This window comes from Giraffa tippelskirchi, chromosome 11, assembly GCF_054371585.1.
Source record: "Giraffa tippelskirchi isolate mGirTip1 chromosome 11, T2T-mGirTip1v1.2.pri, whole genome shotgun sequence".
Classification (NCBI taxonomy): Eukaryota; Metazoa; Chordata; class Mammalia; order Artiodactyla; family Giraffidae; genus Giraffa; species Giraffa tippelskirchi.
The window spans coordinates 19,039,898-19,060,362 of NC_137285.1; the positions used below are offsets into that span (position 1 = coordinate 19,039,898).

General features: G+C 46.7%; 1 protein-coding gene across 4 annotated transcripts in view; it reads left to right on the top strand.

The window, feature by feature from the left end:
• The window catches only part of MLXIP (MLX interacting protein), a 58,444-nt gene that overhangs the window by 23,923 nt on the left and 14,056 nt on the right, over window positions 1–20,465 (top strand). For all 4 annotated transcript variants that reach the window (XM_081540119.1, XM_081540118.1, XM_081540120.1 and 1 more), the window contains exons 2-4: window positions 17,962–18,068; window positions 18,640–18,725; window positions 20,132–20,221. In XM_081540119.1, coding sequence (XP_081396245.1) covers window positions 17,962–18,068; window positions 18,640–18,725; window positions 20,132–20,221 — 283 coding nt within the window. The remainder of the gene's footprint in view (window positions 1–17,961; window positions 18,069–18,639; window positions 18,726–20,131; window positions 20,222–20,465) is intronic.

Consider the following 20,465-nt stretch of genomic DNA (forward strand, 5'->3'; position numbering starts at 1 on the left):
AATTCGATTTGCCTTTTCACTGAAGAACCGCGTATCTAATCTCTAAGTGGTAGTTCTCTTTGGCTCTCAAGGACCTTTGCTCATCACTCACCCCTAACAGTCATTCTCTCCTTGTCCCCTGAGTCGAATCGCTGGGAGGCTTGGCTGAAGCGGCCAAGAGTCCTTCAACTGTGCTTTCTCACAGCCTAGGGTCAGAACTGTTCCAAACGTCAGCCAGGAACATGGGAAATGGCAGCGGATGCGTTCATCTGTTTTATCAAGAACCTCCTGTGTTCCACACCCTGTTAGTCCATTCTGAATACCTTCTTCACTTCATCTTGCCACAGCTCTGTGAAACAGATTGTTTGTCTTTTCCCCAAAGAAAGCGAAGTTATGGAAGGCCAACTGTCTGCCTGAGGCTGCATGGCCGGCAGGCGGGTCACGGATGGGCGAGTTGCAGGTGGTTAGGAAAGTGTCCTTCTGAGTAAAAGAGCTTCTGCTGTACTTTGGAGTCAGCCCTAACTGGGAGGCACGTGGTATTTCCACCCATGAAGGTGGTCTGGCCTGAGATTCTGTTGATAGATGGATTTTTCTGTCATCAGGACAGCACAGTGGACGGGATCAGATTTCCTCAGTAAAACCTGGAATTTCGACATGAGAGGAATCAGATGTTATCCTTCTTTCTTATGCCAAGAAAGCGTAGCCAGCCCTTGCAATAATAGAAAGACTCTCAAACTTAACAGTTAAAAAGTCCCTGTAGGGCTTTCTTGGCAGCTCAGTCGTGAAGCGTCCACCTGCCAATGCAGGGGACACGGGTTCAATCCCTGGTCCGGGAAGATCCCACACACCGCAGAGCAACTAAGCCCGTGTGCCACAACTACTGAACCCACATGATGCAACTACTGAAGCCCACGTGACTAGAGCCCGCATTCTGCAACAGGAGAAGCCGCTGCATTGAAGAGTAGCCCCGCGCTCGGTGCAGCTAGAGAAAGCCCACCCTGTGTGCAACATCGAAGACCCAGCACAGCCAAAAATAAATAATTTTTTTTTTTTAAATCCCTGTAAATGGCTGGCTTCAGGTTTTGATCACAAGTACCTCTCCCCCAACTCCTCTTCCCTGCAAATGCACACTGGTCTCCAAAGATCTGTGGAATAAATAGCACAAAATCTCCTTGCTGTTTGGTTCAGGCTGTCATTGCCCCACAAACTCCTGCCCGGCCCATTTGTTGCTGTTGTGTGTGATTGTGGAGCATAGTCCTCAGCATAACAGGGACTTCAGTTTTGAGAAAATGTTCATTACTTTTTGGGTGGACTTTACCCCTGGCCCTGCTGTTTGTTGGATTATTTGTGCCTTAGACATTCCCATTATTTTCGTCTGCTCTCCCTGGAGGCCTTGAAGCAGGGGGAAATGAAAAAGATAAGTCACCCTGACCTTGATTTTTATAGCACTGTAGTAGCTAAAGGTGTGTTTACCCTCTCAGGGAGCCGTTAAAAAAAACAACAACAAAAAAAACCACTTTTCTTTTTAAGCATTTGCAACAGCAGTTAAGATGGCAAGTAACTCTGCAGCTGGGTTTATAACACATAAAGATTGGAGATTAAAATTGGGATATGGTAATAAATCAAAACCTCTTTTCATCTTTCACCCCTGTTTTTAAGTTTGGTTTTATGAGTAACAAATTGTTGCTTCTGACCGAGAGGGCGTGGTGCAAATGAGTATATTAGAAAGGGAAAATGTAGGTATTTTGAAGGCGAGAAAGTGTCTCAAGAGACAGTGTCAGCAGATGTCAGTGTTGTCTCCGCTGGGCAGGGTGGAGACGGACAGCGACTCTGAAGCAGAGACCAAGCAGAGATTATCCAACTTGCCTTCAATTTAGGGTGTTGGTCTCCACCTCTCCTGCTCATCCCCAAAGCCTCCGCCACTTAGAAGGTTAATGAGTTGATTAAAAAGCATGCCTGGGAGGAGGATGAAAAGAGGGAGAAACGTAGGGTGACAACCTATTCTCAGCAGCAGACAGAAGGGAGAGTCTCTGTACAGGCAAAAGTAAAACAGATTTTATTTTGAAATGTCTCTTATGGGAAGAGGGCTGTGCAGAGTTCTTCATCTGTTTGAATGCTTTCTAAAGGGGCCATCCCCAGTGGCTCAGACACTAAAGAGTCTGCCCGAAGTGCAGGAGGCCCGGGTTTGATCCCTGGGTTGGGAAGATTCCCCGGAGAAGGGAATGGCTACCCACTCCAGTTTTCTTGCCTAGCGAATCCCGTGGACAGAGGAGCCCGGCAGACATGGGACAAAGAGTCAGACACGACTGAACAACCAACACTTTCACTTTTCATGCTTTTTATGGTCCCTCTCCTCAACAAGAGGTCAGAGGTCTGTGGTTGTGATGGGGGTGCTATAGACCTTTCTCATCCCTCTTTTGCTTAATGGTAGCTAGTGTTACCCCATCACCTCCTATTGTGGGTGCCTCTCAGTTGTATCTTAGGGCCAGCCTCTGGGGAGGAGTACAGTTCAGACCCTATGAACTGGAAAGGAAGTTGGGAGAAGCTAATTCAGTTCTCCCTCATCTAGAAAAGGGAAACTGAGGCCAGGGTAAAGGAGTGACTTTGTGGGGCAGAGATGGTGTGCCTTTGCCGTCTAGCAACAGAACTGGGACCAGGGGGCTGGAGCAGGCCTCCTGGTTTCGTCTTCTCCAGTTTGCAGTAAACCCTTCCCTTTCATCTAGGTGTCTTCTCTAAAGTGAAGCAAGCCTAGAAAAAGTAGCAGTCAGGTAATTCACAAAGCCCTGGGGCCTGATTTTAAATGGTGAGGGGAGGAGATGGGAGGTGGAATGGGGAGAGGGGGACATAAACCGAGAACAGACGGACAGTAACACATCCTGTGAGAGCCTGGATTTGAGGCCAAGGAGGACTTCAGTGTGGGAGGGGGCAGGTATTAAGATGGGGAGGGCTGCTGGAAGGGTGGGGAGGTGTGGGTTGGGCAAATGCAGGAATGGGGCCGGCGGGAGGTGGGGGGAAATTAGAGAAAACTAGAGACACCAAGGGAACATTTCATGCAAAGATGGGCACAGTAAACGACAGAAATGGTATGGACCTAACAGAAGCAGAAGATATTAAGAAGAGGTGGCAAGAATACACAGAAGAACTTTACAAAAAAGATCTTCATGACCCAGATAACCGTGATGGTGTGATCACTCACCTAGAGCCAGACATCCTGAAATGTGAAGTCAAGCGGGCCTTAGGAAGCATCACTATGAACAAAGCTAGTGGAGGTGATGGAATTCCAGTTGAGCTATTTCAAATCCTGAAAGATGGTGCTGTGAAAGTGCTGCACTCAATATGCCAGCAAATTTGGAAAACTCAGCAGTGGCCACAGGACTGGAAAAGGTCAGTTTTCATTGCAATCCCAAAGAAAGGCAATGCCAGAGAATGTTCAAACTACCACACAATTGCACTCATCTCACACGCTAGCAAAGTAATGCTCAAAATTCTCCAAGCTAGGCTTCAACAGTATGTGAACCGAGAACTTTCAGATGTTCAGGCTGAATTCAGAAAAGGCAGAGGAACCAGAGATCATATTGCCAACATCTGTTGGATCATAGAAAAAACAAGAGGGTTCCAGAAAAACTTCTACTTCTGCTTCATTGACTACACTAAAGCCTTCGACTGTGTGGATCACAACAAACTGGAAAATTCTTGAAGAGATAGGAATACCAGACCACCTGACCTGCCTCCTGAGAAGTCTGTATCCAGGTCAAGAAGCAACAGTTAGAACTGAACATGACAAGGGACTGGTTCCAGATTGGGAAAGGATTACGTCGAGGCTGTATATTGTCACCCTGCTTATTTAACTTATACGCAGTGTACATCATTCGAAATGCCAGGCTGGATGAAGCACAAGCTGGAATCAAGATTGCCAGGAATGAAATATCAATAACCTCAGATATGCAGATGACACCACCCTTATAGCAGAAAGCAAAGAAGAACTAAAGAGCCTCTTGATGAAAGTGAAAGAGGAGGGTGAAAAAGCTGGCTTAAAACTCAACATTCAAAAAACTAAGATCATGGCATCTGGTCCCATCTCTTCATGGCAAATAGATGGGGAAAGAATGGAAACAGTGACAGACTTTATTTTGGGGGCTCCAAAATCACTGCAGATGGTGACTGCAGCCATGAAATTAAAAGATGCCTGCTCCTTGGAAGAAAAGTTATGACCAACCTAGACGGCATATTAAAAAGCAGAGACATTACTTTGCCAGCAAAGGTCTATCTGGTCAAAGCTGTGGTCTTTCCAGTAGTCATGTATGGATATAAGAGTTGGACCATAAAAAAAGCTGAGTGTCAAAGAATTGATGCTATTGAACTGTGGTATTGGAGAAGACTCTTGAAAGTCCCTTGGACTGCAAGGAGATCCAACCAGTCCATCCTAAAGGAAATCAGCCCTGAATATTCATTGCAAGGACTGATGCTGAAGCTGAAACTCCAGTACTTTGGCCACCTGATGTGAAGAGCTGACTCATTTGGAAAGACCCTGATGCTGGGAAAGATTGAAGACAGGAGGAAAAGGGGACGACGGAGAATGAGATGGTTGGATGGCATCACCAACTCGATGGATATGAGTTTGAGTAAGCTCTGGGAGTTGGTGATGGACAGGGAGGCCTGTCGTGCTGCAGTCCGTGGGGTCACAAAGAGTCGGACTCGACTGAGTGACTGAACTGAACTGAACTGGGTGGTGGGGTTGGAGGGAAGACCATTTTCCCTCTGGTGGGGGAAGTACTAGTGAGCAAAACAGACGAGTCATTACCCCCCTTGTGGAAAATGCAGTTGGTTGTGAAGACACACAGTCAGACCACACACACATACAGGCTATCACTGGTTATGGTTGGTACAGGGGTAGCCAGTGAAGTCATTTACACTGAGAAGTCGTTTACTCCAGGAGGGAGACAAGGAAGGTGAATAAGGTTCTTGTTTAACCCAGATGTGTAGCTGCGGGAAACTGGACCTGGGTGAATATGTAGGGATTCTCTCTAGCAAGCAGGGCAACCCCTGAAGGAGTCTCACCTGGGGAGAAATGTGAACAGATGCATGTTGTCCTGGTCCGGGTTGTTCTGGCCTCCTGGGTGGGAGGGAGGCAGGGGGGGAGGAGCTGGGAGAGGAAGCCTGGGGAACCTTAGCGGGGGCCCTGTGTCAATCCTGCCTCCCTGCTCCCCCTCCCCTAACCTTTGCCCTGTACCACTGAGGGCCCCCTACACAGCACACATGTGGTCTTCCGCCTGTCTCAGCTCCACGAGGCTAGGGACTTGGTTCTGTCTGCTCCTCTGTCCTTGCACCTAGAACTGCCCTAAACAACAGATCTGGGTGAGTGAATCAGGATTGTGTCCTGAAGCAAGTGATGTTTCAGCTGGATTAATCTGCCCACAGTAGGAGTGCTGTATATAGCCCACATGTAACCCGAAGAGATTCCGTCTCTTGCCATCAACCCGTTGCTGGTGTTAAGCACCATTTTACACAGGGTGTTATGCTGTGATAGGTGCAACGTAGAATTAACTACTGGCTCTGGCTTCTGGCCCCAGAAGGGTTAGAACTTGATAGATGTACCCAGAGCAACTTTAGTTAACTTACTGTAGTGTCACTGTGACCCTAGTCACATTGCCAAAGGTTTGGAGTTTTGAATGCAATAGAGAACAGAGTCCATCTTTTTTTTTTTAATAGTCAACGTTGACTTTTAAAAACATAGCCAATGCTTTTTAAAGCCTATTTATAGGTCTTGGCTACCTGTAGCTTGTCACCTTATCCTTTGAAATGCATCAGACAGCTTCAGATTTCTGTGCCTTTTAAGTAGGTTACATAGCTGGCGGTACCTCAAAGATGGCTAACGATGGTGATAATAACAAATTCGTTTCTTGCCAGGCTTCATAGGCACTCAGAAACATTTGCAAGTATGACCTATTCCCATTCCATCTCTGCCAGCCAGTTTCTGGTCTCCAGGTGTGTACTCTGGCTGGAGACCGGCGCTAATTTACGTCCTCTGTACGCCAGGTGTCAGCAGTGCAGTGGAATTTTTCCATTCTTTACACAAAAATCTTAACCTTGGTGAATACTTGAACCTGCTAATTACCTTTTCCCATAGGCGAATGAAAGTGCTAGGGAAATACCGTATTCTTTGAGGGTGGTTAGTTATTCCTGGTACTGGATATAATAGACACCCCTTACTTGTACCTGTGAGTTGGCCACTTTGATCAGGATGAGGGTGGCAGTTACCATATCAGCGAGGTGGGGCTGTGCGGAGACAATAAAATGTGAATAGCACTTGTGTTTGGGTATGTAACTATGCGACTTTGTTTTGTTTTGCTGGCTTCACCTTCTAAACTTCCTTTTGACGTTAAGTGTTATGGTTAGAAATGAAAGGGACATGTGTGAAGAAAATTAAAGAAGGCAGCTTCAGATTTCTCTTTTTAAATAGGTCAAGTTATTCGAATAAGTAGAGAAACAGACTCCATTCTAAGGTGGAGATGACCCAGCCGTAATGGTCAGTGCTGTCCACAGCAGTGTATTTGTTAAGGGCAATCAAAATCAAAATGCCAGAATAGTTTTCTTTTGAGATTTGACACCACGACTGTAAAGTTGGAACATGGAGGAATAAACAGGCAAGGATTCTTTAAAAAATGATGGGGACTAACTCTACTTAGTAAAGTGTACCACAAACTTCTAATTATTAAATCACTGTAGGATTGGACACGAATCAGTGATAGGAGGCCCCCCAGAACAGACCTTAGTGTATATTATAATTTAATATATGTTAATGAAAGTGTCATCAACTAGTGAGGGAAGATGAGATAATCAGATAAGCAGTCGGAGTTTATTTTGGTGAGCTGTGTAAAGAGTGAAATGAGTTAAATATAAAAAGTGAAACTATTTAAAACATAGGCACAAAACACCAAAAGAACTGGGGTGCTCAGAAGTGGTCCCAGGTATTATATATGAGAATGTGGTGTATGATGATGACAGTATTTTACTCCAAGGGGAAAGGTGGATAATTGAGTGAACAGGTAGGAACCATTGACTGAAGCAGGATCCCAGTATCTTCATGACACCAAAACAACTTCCAGACGGAGGAAATAACTGATAGAAAATGTGAAGCTGTGAAAGAAGACATAGATAAGTGTTTTCACAGTCTTGGGATGGAAAAGCCCTTTTAATTATGACACAAAAGATGGAAACATAAAAGACAGGACTTCAAAATTTTGATTGTATTAATGAACAGTTTCAACTGAAAACAATAACAACCCAAAACTCATCATATATGAAAAAGTTAAGTAGAATGAAAAAGCAAAACACACTGAAAATAGTCAAGACAAAGAATAGTCAAGACAGACATGCTAACGCTGCCGTGTATGCTGAGGACGTTTCTACCAAATTCAGAGCTCTCACACAGGAGAGGAACAGAAGACATGCAGACAGTTAACATGAAAAACTCAAAGGCCAATAAACATGAAAAGATACTAATAAGTGGGAACTAAAAAATTAGTGATCTGAATTTTTTTGTTTGTAAGATTAGCAAACATTCATAATAACTAAGATGAGCAATGGTTTGGGAAGTAGGCAGTGTTCACTGCTACTAAGAGTGTAAATTAGTATAACCCTTGAAAGTCTTTGACTAAAACAAAGTTATAAATGTAGACATACCCTCTGATTCAGGTTTCCAATTTCTAGAAATTTATCTCACAGAAACAGTCATACCATTGCACAGAAATGTAAGTGGCAATATGGTCATCTCAGCACTGTTTATAATAGTGAAAAACAGAAGCAGTGTATGTCCATTAATATAAACGAATGCCTATTTATGGAAAAGTGGTTAGGTAGATTGTGATAAATATACACAGTGGAATATTCTGTAACCGATAAAAGCTATACCCAACTATAATAAGATGTCCATGACCTGTAAGTGAAAAATAGACTATAAAACAAGATAATAATCCCATATATTTAAATATTTTTTCATAGGTTTTAATCTGAATGTATGTACACATATACATAATCAAATAAATATACATTACAAGGACTTCAGGCCAACTGCAAAGTGAGAGAGAACAGTCCGCAAGACTTCCCCTACTTCTGACACCAGCTGCAAGTTCCCAAAACCATCCTTGGGTCCTGTAGTTGCTAGAAAGACATGCAGAACTCACTGAACGCTACTAGACTCATGGTTACAGTTTATCACAGGGACAAGACTCAGATTAAATCAGCCAAGGGAAGCCATGCGTAGGGCAGGGTCTAAGAGGGTCCAGTGTGGTGCTTCTGTCTGTCCTCTCCCACTGGACAGCATTACCTCTCTCCCACCACAGTGTGTGACACTGCACACCAGGGATGCGCACCCAAGTCTTTGGTCTTCAGAGCTTCTCCTGGGCTGGATCACTGCCCGTGTGACTGGCCTCTAGTCTCCAGCCCCTCCCAGAGACTGCCGATACTTCTTAGTCGTCACTTCCTCTGGAGGTTGGAACCGGTACCCCTGCTCCAGGGCCCCCATCCTCATCACACAGTGAGATTGTCCTGAGCTCTAGGCAAACTCAGATACAACTGTTGGGCGGGACATTCCAGCAGCCTGGAGGTCACCCCCACCCCACGAGCTGAGGGCAAGGGCTCGACTTCTCTTTGGATAAGGTTATTTCTCGCTGCACAATGTTATCACCAAAATTTAAACAAGGGTGATTTCTAGGTGGTGGAATTGCATTGACTTTGCTTTTATTCTGGGTACTGTTCTGTGTTGTTTGAATTTTCTTTCCGTGTGAGTATATAATTTATTTAAAAGTTAAATAAGACTAAAAAAGCTTAAAAAGAGGTTAAAATGAAAAGTCTCTGGATAAGGTGGGGGTGGACAGGCCTGCACGCGTGCTTAGTCGTGTCCCACTCTTTGTGACTCCATGGACTGTAGCTCGCCAGGCTCCTCTGTCCATGGGATTTCCCAGGCAAGAATACTGGAGTGGGTGGCTGTTTCCTTCTCCAAGGGATCTTCCCGACCCAGGGATTGAACCTGTGTCTCCTGCATTGGCAGGCAGAGTCTTTATAGCTGTGCCACTTATTCACAGACATGCTATAAAAAGAAGTCAAGACCCAAACCTAGGGGAAACATTTGCAGAGAAGTATCACAGAGTGTTAATGTCATTAATATTACAGTGTTACCAATATAAAATAGCAAGAAAAAAACAACTAACATTTCAACAGATGTTGAAAAGTAAGTTAAGATTTGTCGTCTAGGTAACAACAGTGTCCCAAAGCTGGCTTCCTGGTTTTGAGGTCATGCTCCAGCTACAGAAGATATCTCCACTGGTGAGGGTGGGCAAGGAGTACATGGGATGAAAGTGAAAGTGAAGTCGCTCAGTCGTGTCCGACTCTTTGCGACCCCATGGACTGTAGCCTATCATGCTCCTCCATCCATGGGATTTCCCAGGCAGGAATACTGGAGTGGGTTGCCATTTCCTTCTCCAGAGGATCTTCCCGACCCAGGGATCGAACCCAGGTCTCCCACGTTGTTAGCAAGATGCTTTACCATCTGAGCCACCAGGGAAGTCCCGTACGTGGGATGCTTTACAGCTTTTTTTTTTTTTTTAACCTTTCTGTGAGTCTGTGTAATTATTTCAAAATAATAAGTTTTTTAAAAGACAAAAGGCACAGATAGCTCATCAAAGAGATGCATAGCTAGTACACAGATTTTTAAAAGCGTTTTACTAACAGGTGATACAGTTGAAGTCAGACACCACTTTTTCCTGTTGTAAGTCCAGCCCTGTCCTCAGTCCAGAGGAGTCAGAACACCCTGGGTTCTGGGTTCAAGTTTACACTCCTGGCAAATAGACATATGATTATGGCTTTAACTGGGGCCCTGCCCAGCATCGCTGCTCCTGCCTGAAAGGTCAGTTATGGCTCGAGGCAGACAGGAATTGCAAGGTTTTAATACCCAGAAACGTACCTAAGACTGAAGTTCAGTGTTCAGCAACATGCCCCAAGACTTGGGCATGACTTACTCTGCACCAGCCGGGTCCTTTCACAGCCCCTGTGGTCTCAGGCTCCCTTAAAGAGGAGGGGACATCGGCATCCTTTTTACCAAAGGCAGGACTCTGACAGCTCATGCCACCAGTCCAGAAAGGGAAACCACTCTTTCCTCATTTGCTTGGGAATGGTGTAAGCATGGTGGTGTCTGTGCCCAGGGGGTGGCCAAGACACAGAGGGAGCGCTCAGGCAAGGACACGAGCCACTGTCCTTCACGTTCAGGGCCAGGGGAGTCACTGCTGCGGCCCGAGTTTACCTGTTTCACTCCGTCAAGGTGCTCTAGGTTTTGATCATCATGGAAATGATCACTCCCGGCTAAGGACACAAAACAGACAACCACAGTCCTCACAAACACGCTCATACACGTGAGCAGACACAACACCTAGACACAGTGGCACACCCGCACACGCAAGTGCACTCACACATGCCATACATACCACGCACACCACACCCACACCCACGTACCACACACTCATGTGTACACCACACACACATGCATACACCACACACATATCCCCCCCAGACACACCTGCTCATCGCACACCACAATAAAGACACACACACACACACACACACACACATTCACCTTGTCAGTAGGACAGACCTGGAATGAAGCCCTCAGAAGCCCATATACCTGCCTTGCTACCACCGCCCTCTGAGCCTGCTTCTCCAATAGGACTTTCTTTGAGTGTTAAAAAAAAAAAAGATGCCAAGTGCCCCAGGAGGGGGATGAGTTTGGGGTGCAGGAGATAGGACCCACGCCTGGGCGTGGGAGCAGGCCCTGAAAACCTCGCAGGCGCTCCCTGGGCGGCGGCTCTGCTGGGCAGGTGGCCCAGGGAGGAGGGCCCATGGCTCCAGGGCGATTCCCCTCCGCCTGCCGTGCCTCGTGCGGGGCCGCTCCCCATGCCTCGGCTCCTCAATGAACCTTTGTCCGTCTGGAGCCTGTTAGTTTTGGCTCCTGGCAGCCTGTGGAACCAGGCCCAGATCCCAGGAAAAGCCAATGGAGACCTCTCTTTTGAAGAAAAAGAGTCAGAGTCCTGGAAGAGAGACCAGTCTAGCATTATTCACTCATTCGCTCATGTAAGAAACCACTTATTTACCATTATCCTCATGTTTGGATCTGGGGCACAAAACTGACTGGTGCACAAGTTTCATATCTGCTCATGTGATGAATTGCCTTCCCCAGTTAACTGGAAGCCCTGTAAGGCTTTGGACTGTTCCTGGTCTCGTTCCCTTATTTATTTTGAAGGAAAAAAAAAAATATATATATATATATATATATATAATACATTCCTATGTTATACTTGAGCAGTAGGAAACAACGGTAAACAGTGAAAACTAACTCGCCAACTGAGGCTCCTTAATTCTCCGATTCAGCTCTCCAAAGGGAAATCACTGTTTCCTGTTACCTGTTTTCTTGTGTGTCTTCCCTGAGATTGGCTGGTTTTCTTCCCTCCTTTCCTGTGTGTGTGTCTGTGTGCACGTCTCTCTGTTGAAAATACAAATGGTGGCCATGTGTGTTTCTTGCACCTTTTTTTTTTCTTTCCCACTTAATACATCTTGCAGATCTTGCTGTTAGTTAGGTAGTTAGTGTTAGTCACTCAGTCGTGTCTGACTCTCTGCGACCCCATGGTCTGCAGCCTGCCAGACTCCTCTGTCCATGGGATTCTCCAGTTAAGAAGACTGGAGTGGGTTGCCATTTCCTCCTCCAGGGGATCTTCCCGACCCAGGGATCAAACCTGGGTCTCCTGCATTGCAAGCAGATTCTTTACCGTCTGAGCCATCAGCACATGTAAGTGTATGTTGTTCCCAGCCTTTTCCTCCCACCAACAGGGCTGTAGTTTAATGTCTTCTATTTATGTCTTTGTGCCCACGTGCAAATGGGTCTGGAGTAGAGTCTACTCCTAACAGTGGGATCGGGAGCCTGGGGGATGCGCATGTGAAATGTTGATACACAGTTGCCCACTTGCCCTCCAACAAAAGCCACAGTTGTTTTTGCCCTTCATCGTGTCCTGTCCCCAGTGCCAGATCACTCTCACCAGAATTCTGGGCTGACTGGGAAATCAAAGTGGAGTCCGTTCACAGCAGCACTGTTCACAATGGCCAGAACATGAAACAACCCAAATGTCCGTAGCAGATGAAGGAGTAAACAAAATGTGGTCTCTCCATCCAGTGGAATATGATTCAGCCATGAGAAGGAAGGAAGTACTGACATATGCTACAATGTGGGTGAACCTTGGAACTATTGTATAAGGTGAAAGAAGCTAGATATACAAGGCCACATATTTTATCATTTGGTTTATGTGAAATATCCAGAAGAAACAAATCCATAGAAACAGAAAGTCGATTATAGTTGCCAGAGGCCAGGGAAGGAAGTAATAGGGAGTGACTGCTACTGGGTACAGGGCTTCCTTTTGGGGTGATGAAAACAGCACTGAAACTAAATAGCAATGATAGTTACATGGCATTGTGAACAGACTTCATGCCAGTGAACTGTGCTATTTAAAATGGTCAAAGTGGTAACTTTTATGTTACATATATTTTAACACAACAAAAAAAGGTTCAGCAGATGTTGGCCAAATTATTCCCTGTATCGTTGATCATGCTGCGGATGTGGCTTGTAAGGGAACCCTGGACTGTCTTTCTAAGCAGCCCCAGGCAGCCGAGAACTAGGAGAGACCTCTCCCACCCCAGGCTCGCTCTCTAGGCGCAGAACGGGAGGGTCATGGGCCCTCAGTAGACAACTTGTCCCCAAGAGGAAAGAAGGGCCTGCAACCCGTATGCCATTCCCTTCTTCTACAATCTAGCACACCAACTCAACCTCCCTGAGAAGGAGACAGATCTAGGAATGTGTTTTTGTTTTTTTTTTTTAATAAAAAATTATTGAAGTACAGTTGACTTACAATGTTATATTTAATTTCTGCTGTATAGCAAAGCGACTCAGTTGTATACACACACACACATTATATATATGTATTCTTTTTCATATTCTTTTCCATTATGTTTATCACAGGATATTGAATATAGTTCCCTGTGCTATACAGTAGGATCTTGTTTATCCATCCTGTATATACGAGTTTGCGTCTGCTAATCCCAGACTCCCAGTCCTTCTCTCCTCCACCCCACTTCCCCCATGGCAACCACACATCTGTTCTCTGTGAGTCTGTTTTTCTTTCACGGATATGTTCATTTGTGTTGTATTTTAGATTCCACATATAAGTGATATCATATGATATTCGTCTTTCTCTTTCTGACTTACTTCGCTCAGTATGATGATCTCTATTTGCATCCATGTTGCTGAAAATGACATTTTAATAGCTGAGTAATATTCCACTGTGTGTATGTACCACATCTCCTGTATCCATCCCTCTGTTGATGGGCATTTAGGTTGTTTCTGTGTCTTGGCTGTTATAAATGGTGCTGCTGTGAATACTGGTGTGCAGTATCTTTTCAGATGATAGTTTTGTATCAGTGTATGCCCAGGAGTGGGATTTCCACATTATGTGGCAACTCTATTTTTAGTTTGTTTTTTGAGGAACCTCCATACTCTTTTACATAGTGACTGTGCCAATCTACATTCCCACCAACAATGTAGGAGGGTTCCCTTTTCTCCACATCCTCTCCAGCATTTATTATTTGCAGACTTTTTAATGATGGCCATTTTGACTGGTGTGGGGTGATATCTTACTGTAGTTTTGATTCACATTTCTCTAATAATTAATGATGATGAGCATCTTTTCATGTGCCTAGTGGCCATCTGTATGTCTTTTTTTGAGCAATGTCTATTTAGATCTTCTGCCCATTTTTTGATTAGGTTGTTTGGGTTTTTTGGTTATTAAATTGTAGGAGCTATTTGTATATTTTGGAAGTTAAGCCTTTATCAGTTACATCATTTGCAGATATTTCCTCCCAGTCCTTAAGTAGTCTTTTTGTTTTGTTTATGGTTTCCTTTACTGTGAAAAAGCTTGTAAGTTTGATTAGGCCCCACTTATTTATTTTTGCTTTTGTTTCTATTGCCTTGGGAGACTGACCTCAGAAAACATTGGTACGATTTTTGTCAGAGAATGTTCTGCCTATGTGCTCTCTTAGGAGTCTTATGATGTCTTATATTTAAGTCTTTAAGCCATTTTGCATTAATTCTTGTGTGTGGTGTGAGGGAGTGTTATATTTTCATTGATTCATATGCGACTGTCTGACTTCCCCAGCACCACTTGCTGAAGAGACTGTCTTTTCCCCCTTGTGTATTCTTGCCTCCTTTGTTGAAGATTTATTGCCCATGGCTGTATGGGTTTATTTCTGGGCTCTGTTCTGTTCCATTGATCCATATGTCTCTTTTTGTGCCAATACTATGCTGTTTTGATTACTGTAGCTTTGAAGTATTATCTGAAGTCTGGGAGGGTTATGCTTCCTACTTTGTTCTTATTCCTCAAGGTTGCTTTGGCAGAACTGGGTCTTTTATGTTTCCATTTAAACGTTTAAGATTATTCTAGTTCTGTGAAAAATGTCATGGGTATTTTGATAGGTATTGCTTTAAGTCTGTAGATTACTTTGGGTAGTATAGGCCTGGGAACATTTTGCTGGTGGGATTCCAGGAAGCATGAAGAATGGTGAAGAAATAATACCGTACAAGCAAATATAGTTGCATGACCAAATGAATGGACTCCACCACTGTCTGGGCCCCTCAGCAGTAGACCTCGGAGCCCTTGCCTGCTTTCTTTTGCAGAGAATGCTCTGACCAGGAGTTCAGAGATCATCTTCCCTGGAACCAGCAGAACCCCCAATCCCCACCTCAGTTTCATCCTTACCCGTTCTTAATGCCAGCTCCTGCCTGTGCAAGGCTTGCATTTTAATTTTCACTCCAAAGGAGTCTCTTGCCAGACTGCCAAAGAATTCAGTTTGTGGTTCCACTCAGCAGCAGTTTTGAGAGAGAGTTTGTTGTGCTGTAGACTTCCTGCCCCGTGTCATGGACCTGTCTTCTAGGAAGGACGGCCATGGTAGGGGGTGTGTGAAGACTTTTCTTTATGGAAAAGTTTAGCTTTCACTTAGTCATTCCTTATTTATTCACACCTCCTACATGCCAGGCACTGTGCTCGGATGAGTCAGACCCAGACCCTGGCCTTCCCAGAGTCAGATTGGGAGAGTAGGGGATGAATCCGGGGTCACTGTTCTAACCAGGAAGCCCTGGTGTTGGGGGAGTTGGTGTTTAAGAAGTCAGGGTTGAGAGGTAAGGCCAGAGGAGGTCTTTTGTTTATCGAGGGAGAAGCCAGTAGTCTTGGAAATTTTTTTTCTTTTTTACATTTTAAAATTTTATTTGTTTGCGCCAGGTATTAGCTGTGGCATGTGGGATCTTTGATCGTCATTGTGGGCATGTGGGATCTAGCTCCCTGACCAGGGATCGAACCTGGGCCCCCTGTATTGGGAGAACAAAGTCTTAGCCGCTGGACCACCAGAGAAGACCTCAGAAACTTAGTGTTTCTGGTTACACTTTAAAGAAGGAATATGGCAGAACCCTGAGTTAAGCGAAGAAGCATCCCACCCAGCCATGTCTGGAAGCCGAGTTAAGCTGGGGTGGGGTTGAGGGGAGCAGAAGTCTGACCGTGGGTACTTTGTGGGAATCCTGCTCTAGGGATCCCTGCCAAGGAGCTGCCCACTAGAACTCCTCAGAGCAGCCTCTCTTGTACGTTCTGTGGGAAACTAGACTTGGGGTGCCTCCACAGAAAGGGTCTTCGTCCTTGTCTGTGGGTGTCTGCGTGGGGAATGTCTCCTATCCTCGTCGAAGGCTAACAGTGACATCACATCAAAGGCGGGAGGAGAAGCCCTTTTGGCAAGGAAACGTCTAGATGTGTGTCCCGCATTTTTCTAACACTTTGTGTGTGCAGTCAAGTTGCCATGTGTGGGTGAGTGTCCATCAACCATCGCCTCTGCTTTCACCCTCTCCATCTCTCTGGGCGGTTTAGGTTTTAGTTTTGGTTTCAGACTTCCTTGTTCGTGTCAGTTGAGCGCCGCCTGTCGGCTGTTGAGGTGTTACAGAAGCCTGGGGGGGTGATGGGTGACAGCCGTTGGACGTAAGGAGTGAATATCCCTACGGCAGGAAGAGGCAGACATCCCAGCAGTTTGGGGGGAAGAAGATGAGAACCCGAAAGTTACTTTATCAGAGTGGGTTTCTAGCCTTCAGGGTCTGACCTCTCTCTGAATCTTCCCACCCGTTTCACGGTAAGTAATTGAAGATGTCGGTGTCATCTGACTTCTCTAAGACGCTCTTATGCTCGCATCAGCCACTATGTCTTACATAACAAAGCAGGAATAAGGGTGGGTTTATATTTAAGCCCGCTGGTTAGTTTTGTGGGTTTTTTTAAAAAATATTCTTTAGGGGTTACCTCTGCTGTGTGTCTTAAGAATGTGGCTGCGTGTGTGTACATTTAATCCTTCTTAAAACACTCTGGAGGCAATGGTATTATTGTGATTTTACCCAGGAAACTGGTATGTCAGAGGAGTTACGTGGCTATAATAGTTCACTTCTACTATGCAATTGCACCACAGAGACTCAGAAACACCAGGCCGCTGGCTGTTGAATGTGGGTGACAGCTGAGGTCAAAGTGCCTTTGGACTGGGGGAGCAGGGGCAGAAAGGCATGTGACTGTCTTGAAGCCCCTGACCCTTTGAGCTGAGGCTGCTGCTGTCTGTCTGTCCCTCCAGTTCTCAGAAGACTTGCTGTGATGTTTTGTCTGTGGGGGTCTCAGCCTTCTCTCCTACAATCCACAGCCTGGCCCGGTGCTGGGTTGGAGGATGGGGCATGAGATTTGCCAGGGGCTTCTGATGAAGAAATCAGGTATTCAGGTTTGGGGAGCGTTTATTACTTAGGCACTGTCTTTGAAGACCCCAGCTGTTGTGACTGCTGGCACACCTCTGCTTGTCACATGGCCTCTCTGAGTGGCTTTGGAGAAGGGGGCAGAGCTGTGGCCTGCAGTGATGTAGAACTCACAGAACCCCCTTTGGTATGGACCAGAAAGAGTGCCTTGCCCATCTCAGCCATCTGGAGAGGGGAAGCCCTATACCAGCGGCTCAGAGGTGGCTCCTGGCACAGCCCGTGGAAAACTAAACCATCTGAGCAGGCTGTACCACCAGGGAGCGTTCCTTGCCTGCCATTAGCTTTGTTGGCAAGGGCCCTTTAACTCATTCAGTGAAGAATTATTACACGAGCCCCTGCTCTGTGCCAAGTTCAGTGCTGGGTGGTTAGGGTAGGAATACTGGAAGGGCCCTCCCCTGAGAAGCTGCAGTCTGGTGGCCAGAGGTGTGGAGACACATTGCTGTACAGGGAGTGGATGAGTGTGTCCTTGAGGTGTCAACAGTGCTCAGAGATCCTGAAGGGACTGGCAGCAGCCTGGGAGAGGCCAATGCTGGCTCGGGGGAGATGGTGTTTGAGCACCATTTGGAAGGATGAACAGCTGGCCAGGGGCGGAGGGAGCTCCGTGAAGAATGAGGACCACCAGTGCAGGGGCCTAGAGGCAAGAGAAGGCCCTGCGGGTTCTAGGGCCAGTGGGACATTTGTGTGCCTGGATCATCAATGCCTCCTGGGGACTGGTGGCCGAGACCAGGTGCAAGGAGCCTGGCTTTCCTTCAATGGTCAGCAGATTTCTTTACTCCTCCCCCCAACTTTGTTGAAATGAAATTGACATGTAACATTAAATTTAAGGTGTACAGCATGGTGATTTGATACACGTATAAGGCAAAATCCACAGATTTTTAGCTTTTAATTATGGAAGAATTTGAAGATACGCAAAAGTCAACAAAATGGGATAGTGAAAGTGACTGTATATCCTATTGAGCCTAGCCTGTGGCTTGCATGGATTAATCCAGAATTTTGAGGCCTGGAATGATGGGGTGGCACATTTCATTGTCAGAGAAACCACTGAGTGTCCCCCTCTTCATTTTACCTTTCAGTGGGAAGTTGGTGTCTCCGAAGTGGAAGAATTTCAAGGGCCTGAAGCTCCAGTGGAGAGACAAGATCCGGCTCAACAACGCCATCTGGCGGGCCTGGTACATGCAGTGTAAGTGCCGTGTAGCTGGGCCCACGACCCTACAGGTTCTGCCACCGGGAAGCCTGTGCACCTTGGGGCCCGGAGCCTAGTCTTGGAACCCTCTGTGTCAAACAGAAGTCTCTCGCAGGCAGTCTGTGGAGATAGGAGAACCAAGTCAAATCCAAGTGTCTGCAGGAGGCTCAGTGTTGTAAGGCAGGGGAGAAGGGATGGGTGTACAGCTGAGGGGTGACATTTGGAGAGTCGAGGAACAGTCCCTGTTTTCAGCGGGTCTGAGAAGGTGCAGGCCCGGGCCATGGCCTGGGTCCGGCTGGCGTGGGTGCTGGGGGGTCTGGTGATTCCTGCAGGAGACCGGCGTGCTGGGGGTCCCCTAGGCTCAGGCTGGTGTTTCCTCTTGACCAGGCAGACTCCCTTTCTCACCCCCACATCACCGAGAGATTCTTTTCCTTTGACCTGGACCCTTTATTTCGCCAAATCTCATTTTCCAAGAGGAGGCGAACACTTCGGGATGCCCCCGGGGGACGGGGTGTAGACAGAGGGGCAGGGCTCCTCGGTGACAGTGTTTCACCCTCTCCCCGCCCAGATTTGGAGAAGCGCAAGAACCCCGTGTGCCACTTTGTCACCCCGCTGGACGGCTCTGTGGAGGTGGACGAGCACCGCCGTCCAGAGGTACTTGGCAGGTGATGGGCCCTCACTCAGGAGAAGGAGGTGACTCACAAGGGCAGGGCCGAGGGCTGGATCCCCATAGAGGGGGGCTGCGGGGCAGAGCGCTCGGGGTGCTCTGTCCTGGCGGCTGTTTTACCATGAGATGCGACGGCGATGTAGGGGCACGTGGCCCCTGACACCCCACAGAGGTTCCCCCTTCTCAGACCAGGCTGATCCAAGGACTTGGGGCTTCCTCCAAACAAGACTTACCCTCTGCTTCCCTTTAATGTCTGTGCTTCTCTGGAAGTCAGCTGGGGAGGTGGTGGGGGGGACAAGGCAGACATCTTTAACCACCGAAGAATGACCTCAAGATCTTTATATACTGAGAGGGAAAGATGGTGAAGACACAGTAAATGAAAAGAAGCAAGTGGCCCAACAGTATTTTAGTATCTTCAGGTTAATTTTTTGAAGCATGTATCTGTGTGACTATACATGCATAGGAAGTGTCTCAAAGGATATACAGAACTCTTACTTGTGGGATTAGCAGGAGGAGGAGAGAAGACTCCACTTTCACTTTCTACTCTTCTGTATTGTTTTAGTTTTGTCCAAGCTTGTCTTACTGTTATGGTGAAAAGGGGAAAACTTGGAAAGTAACCTAACACAAGACAGCTTGGAGCCAAGGGACATGATCTGGTATCAGACAGTAGTAAAGAGTATCACTTTTTAGGTCTGGTAATAGTATTGTATTTTTCACTGTGGAGATTCTTCACTGTCTAAGACACATAGTGAAGTATTTTAGGTGAAATTATATGACATTTATGATAGGATGTCTGGGACTTGCTTTAATATTCTGCAGCCATCCAAAGAAAGGAATGTGAAAGTGAGGTGGTCTCTCTGAGGCTGTCATGATTCCTGGTCACCAGAATTCAGAGATAACTGTGGAAGGGGCTGCCGCCCTGCCTGGTAGGGAGGTTGAACTAGACCTTGGAGGTCACTTTCCGCCCGAACCTTCTGTGACTGGCTGTTCGTTTTCACCTTTTGGAAATGTGGTGGAGCCTTAGGGCATTTGAGAGCCAGCCTGAGTCTCTGGCAATTCCTCCAGCTCTGGGAACTCGGTGCTTCTCTCTTGCCAAGCACTTTGTCTGAGCTCTACTCCAGTTCAACCTCTGGGCCCCGGGCCCCCAAAATCCCTCAGGTTGTCGTGAGGGGGTAAGATAACCTAGTGAAAGCTCACCTTCCCTCGGTGGCTGGGCATGGCCCAGCAGAGGCTGACACACTCTGTGGATGAAGCCGCGGACAGGCAGCTGGCGACTCGGAGCTGGATTGCCCTTGCCTTACTTCAGGAGCCAGAGGCTTGTTCACTGGCAAGGTGAGCTCTGCGAATAAAACCCACCACCACCTCTTCCCTCTGCCCCATGCCTCTCCCATAGGCCATCACCACGGAAGGAAAGTACTGGAAAAGCCGCATAGAGATCGTGATCCGGGAGTATCACAAGTGGAGAACCTACTTCAAGAAAAGGGTATCTGGGGACTTCCCTGGTGGTCCAGTGGCTAAGACGCAGTGCTCCCCAGGCAGAGGACCCGGGTTCGATCCCTGGTCAGGGAACTATATAGAGCCAACATGCCACAACTAAGACTCGGTGCAGCCAAATACATTTGAAAAGGACTTCCAGCCCATATATACTCAGTACACTGACCCCTGAGGCTCTGGCTCAGAGCTGTCAACCCATTGCCCACCACCCCCCACCATTGCCCCTGTGGCCC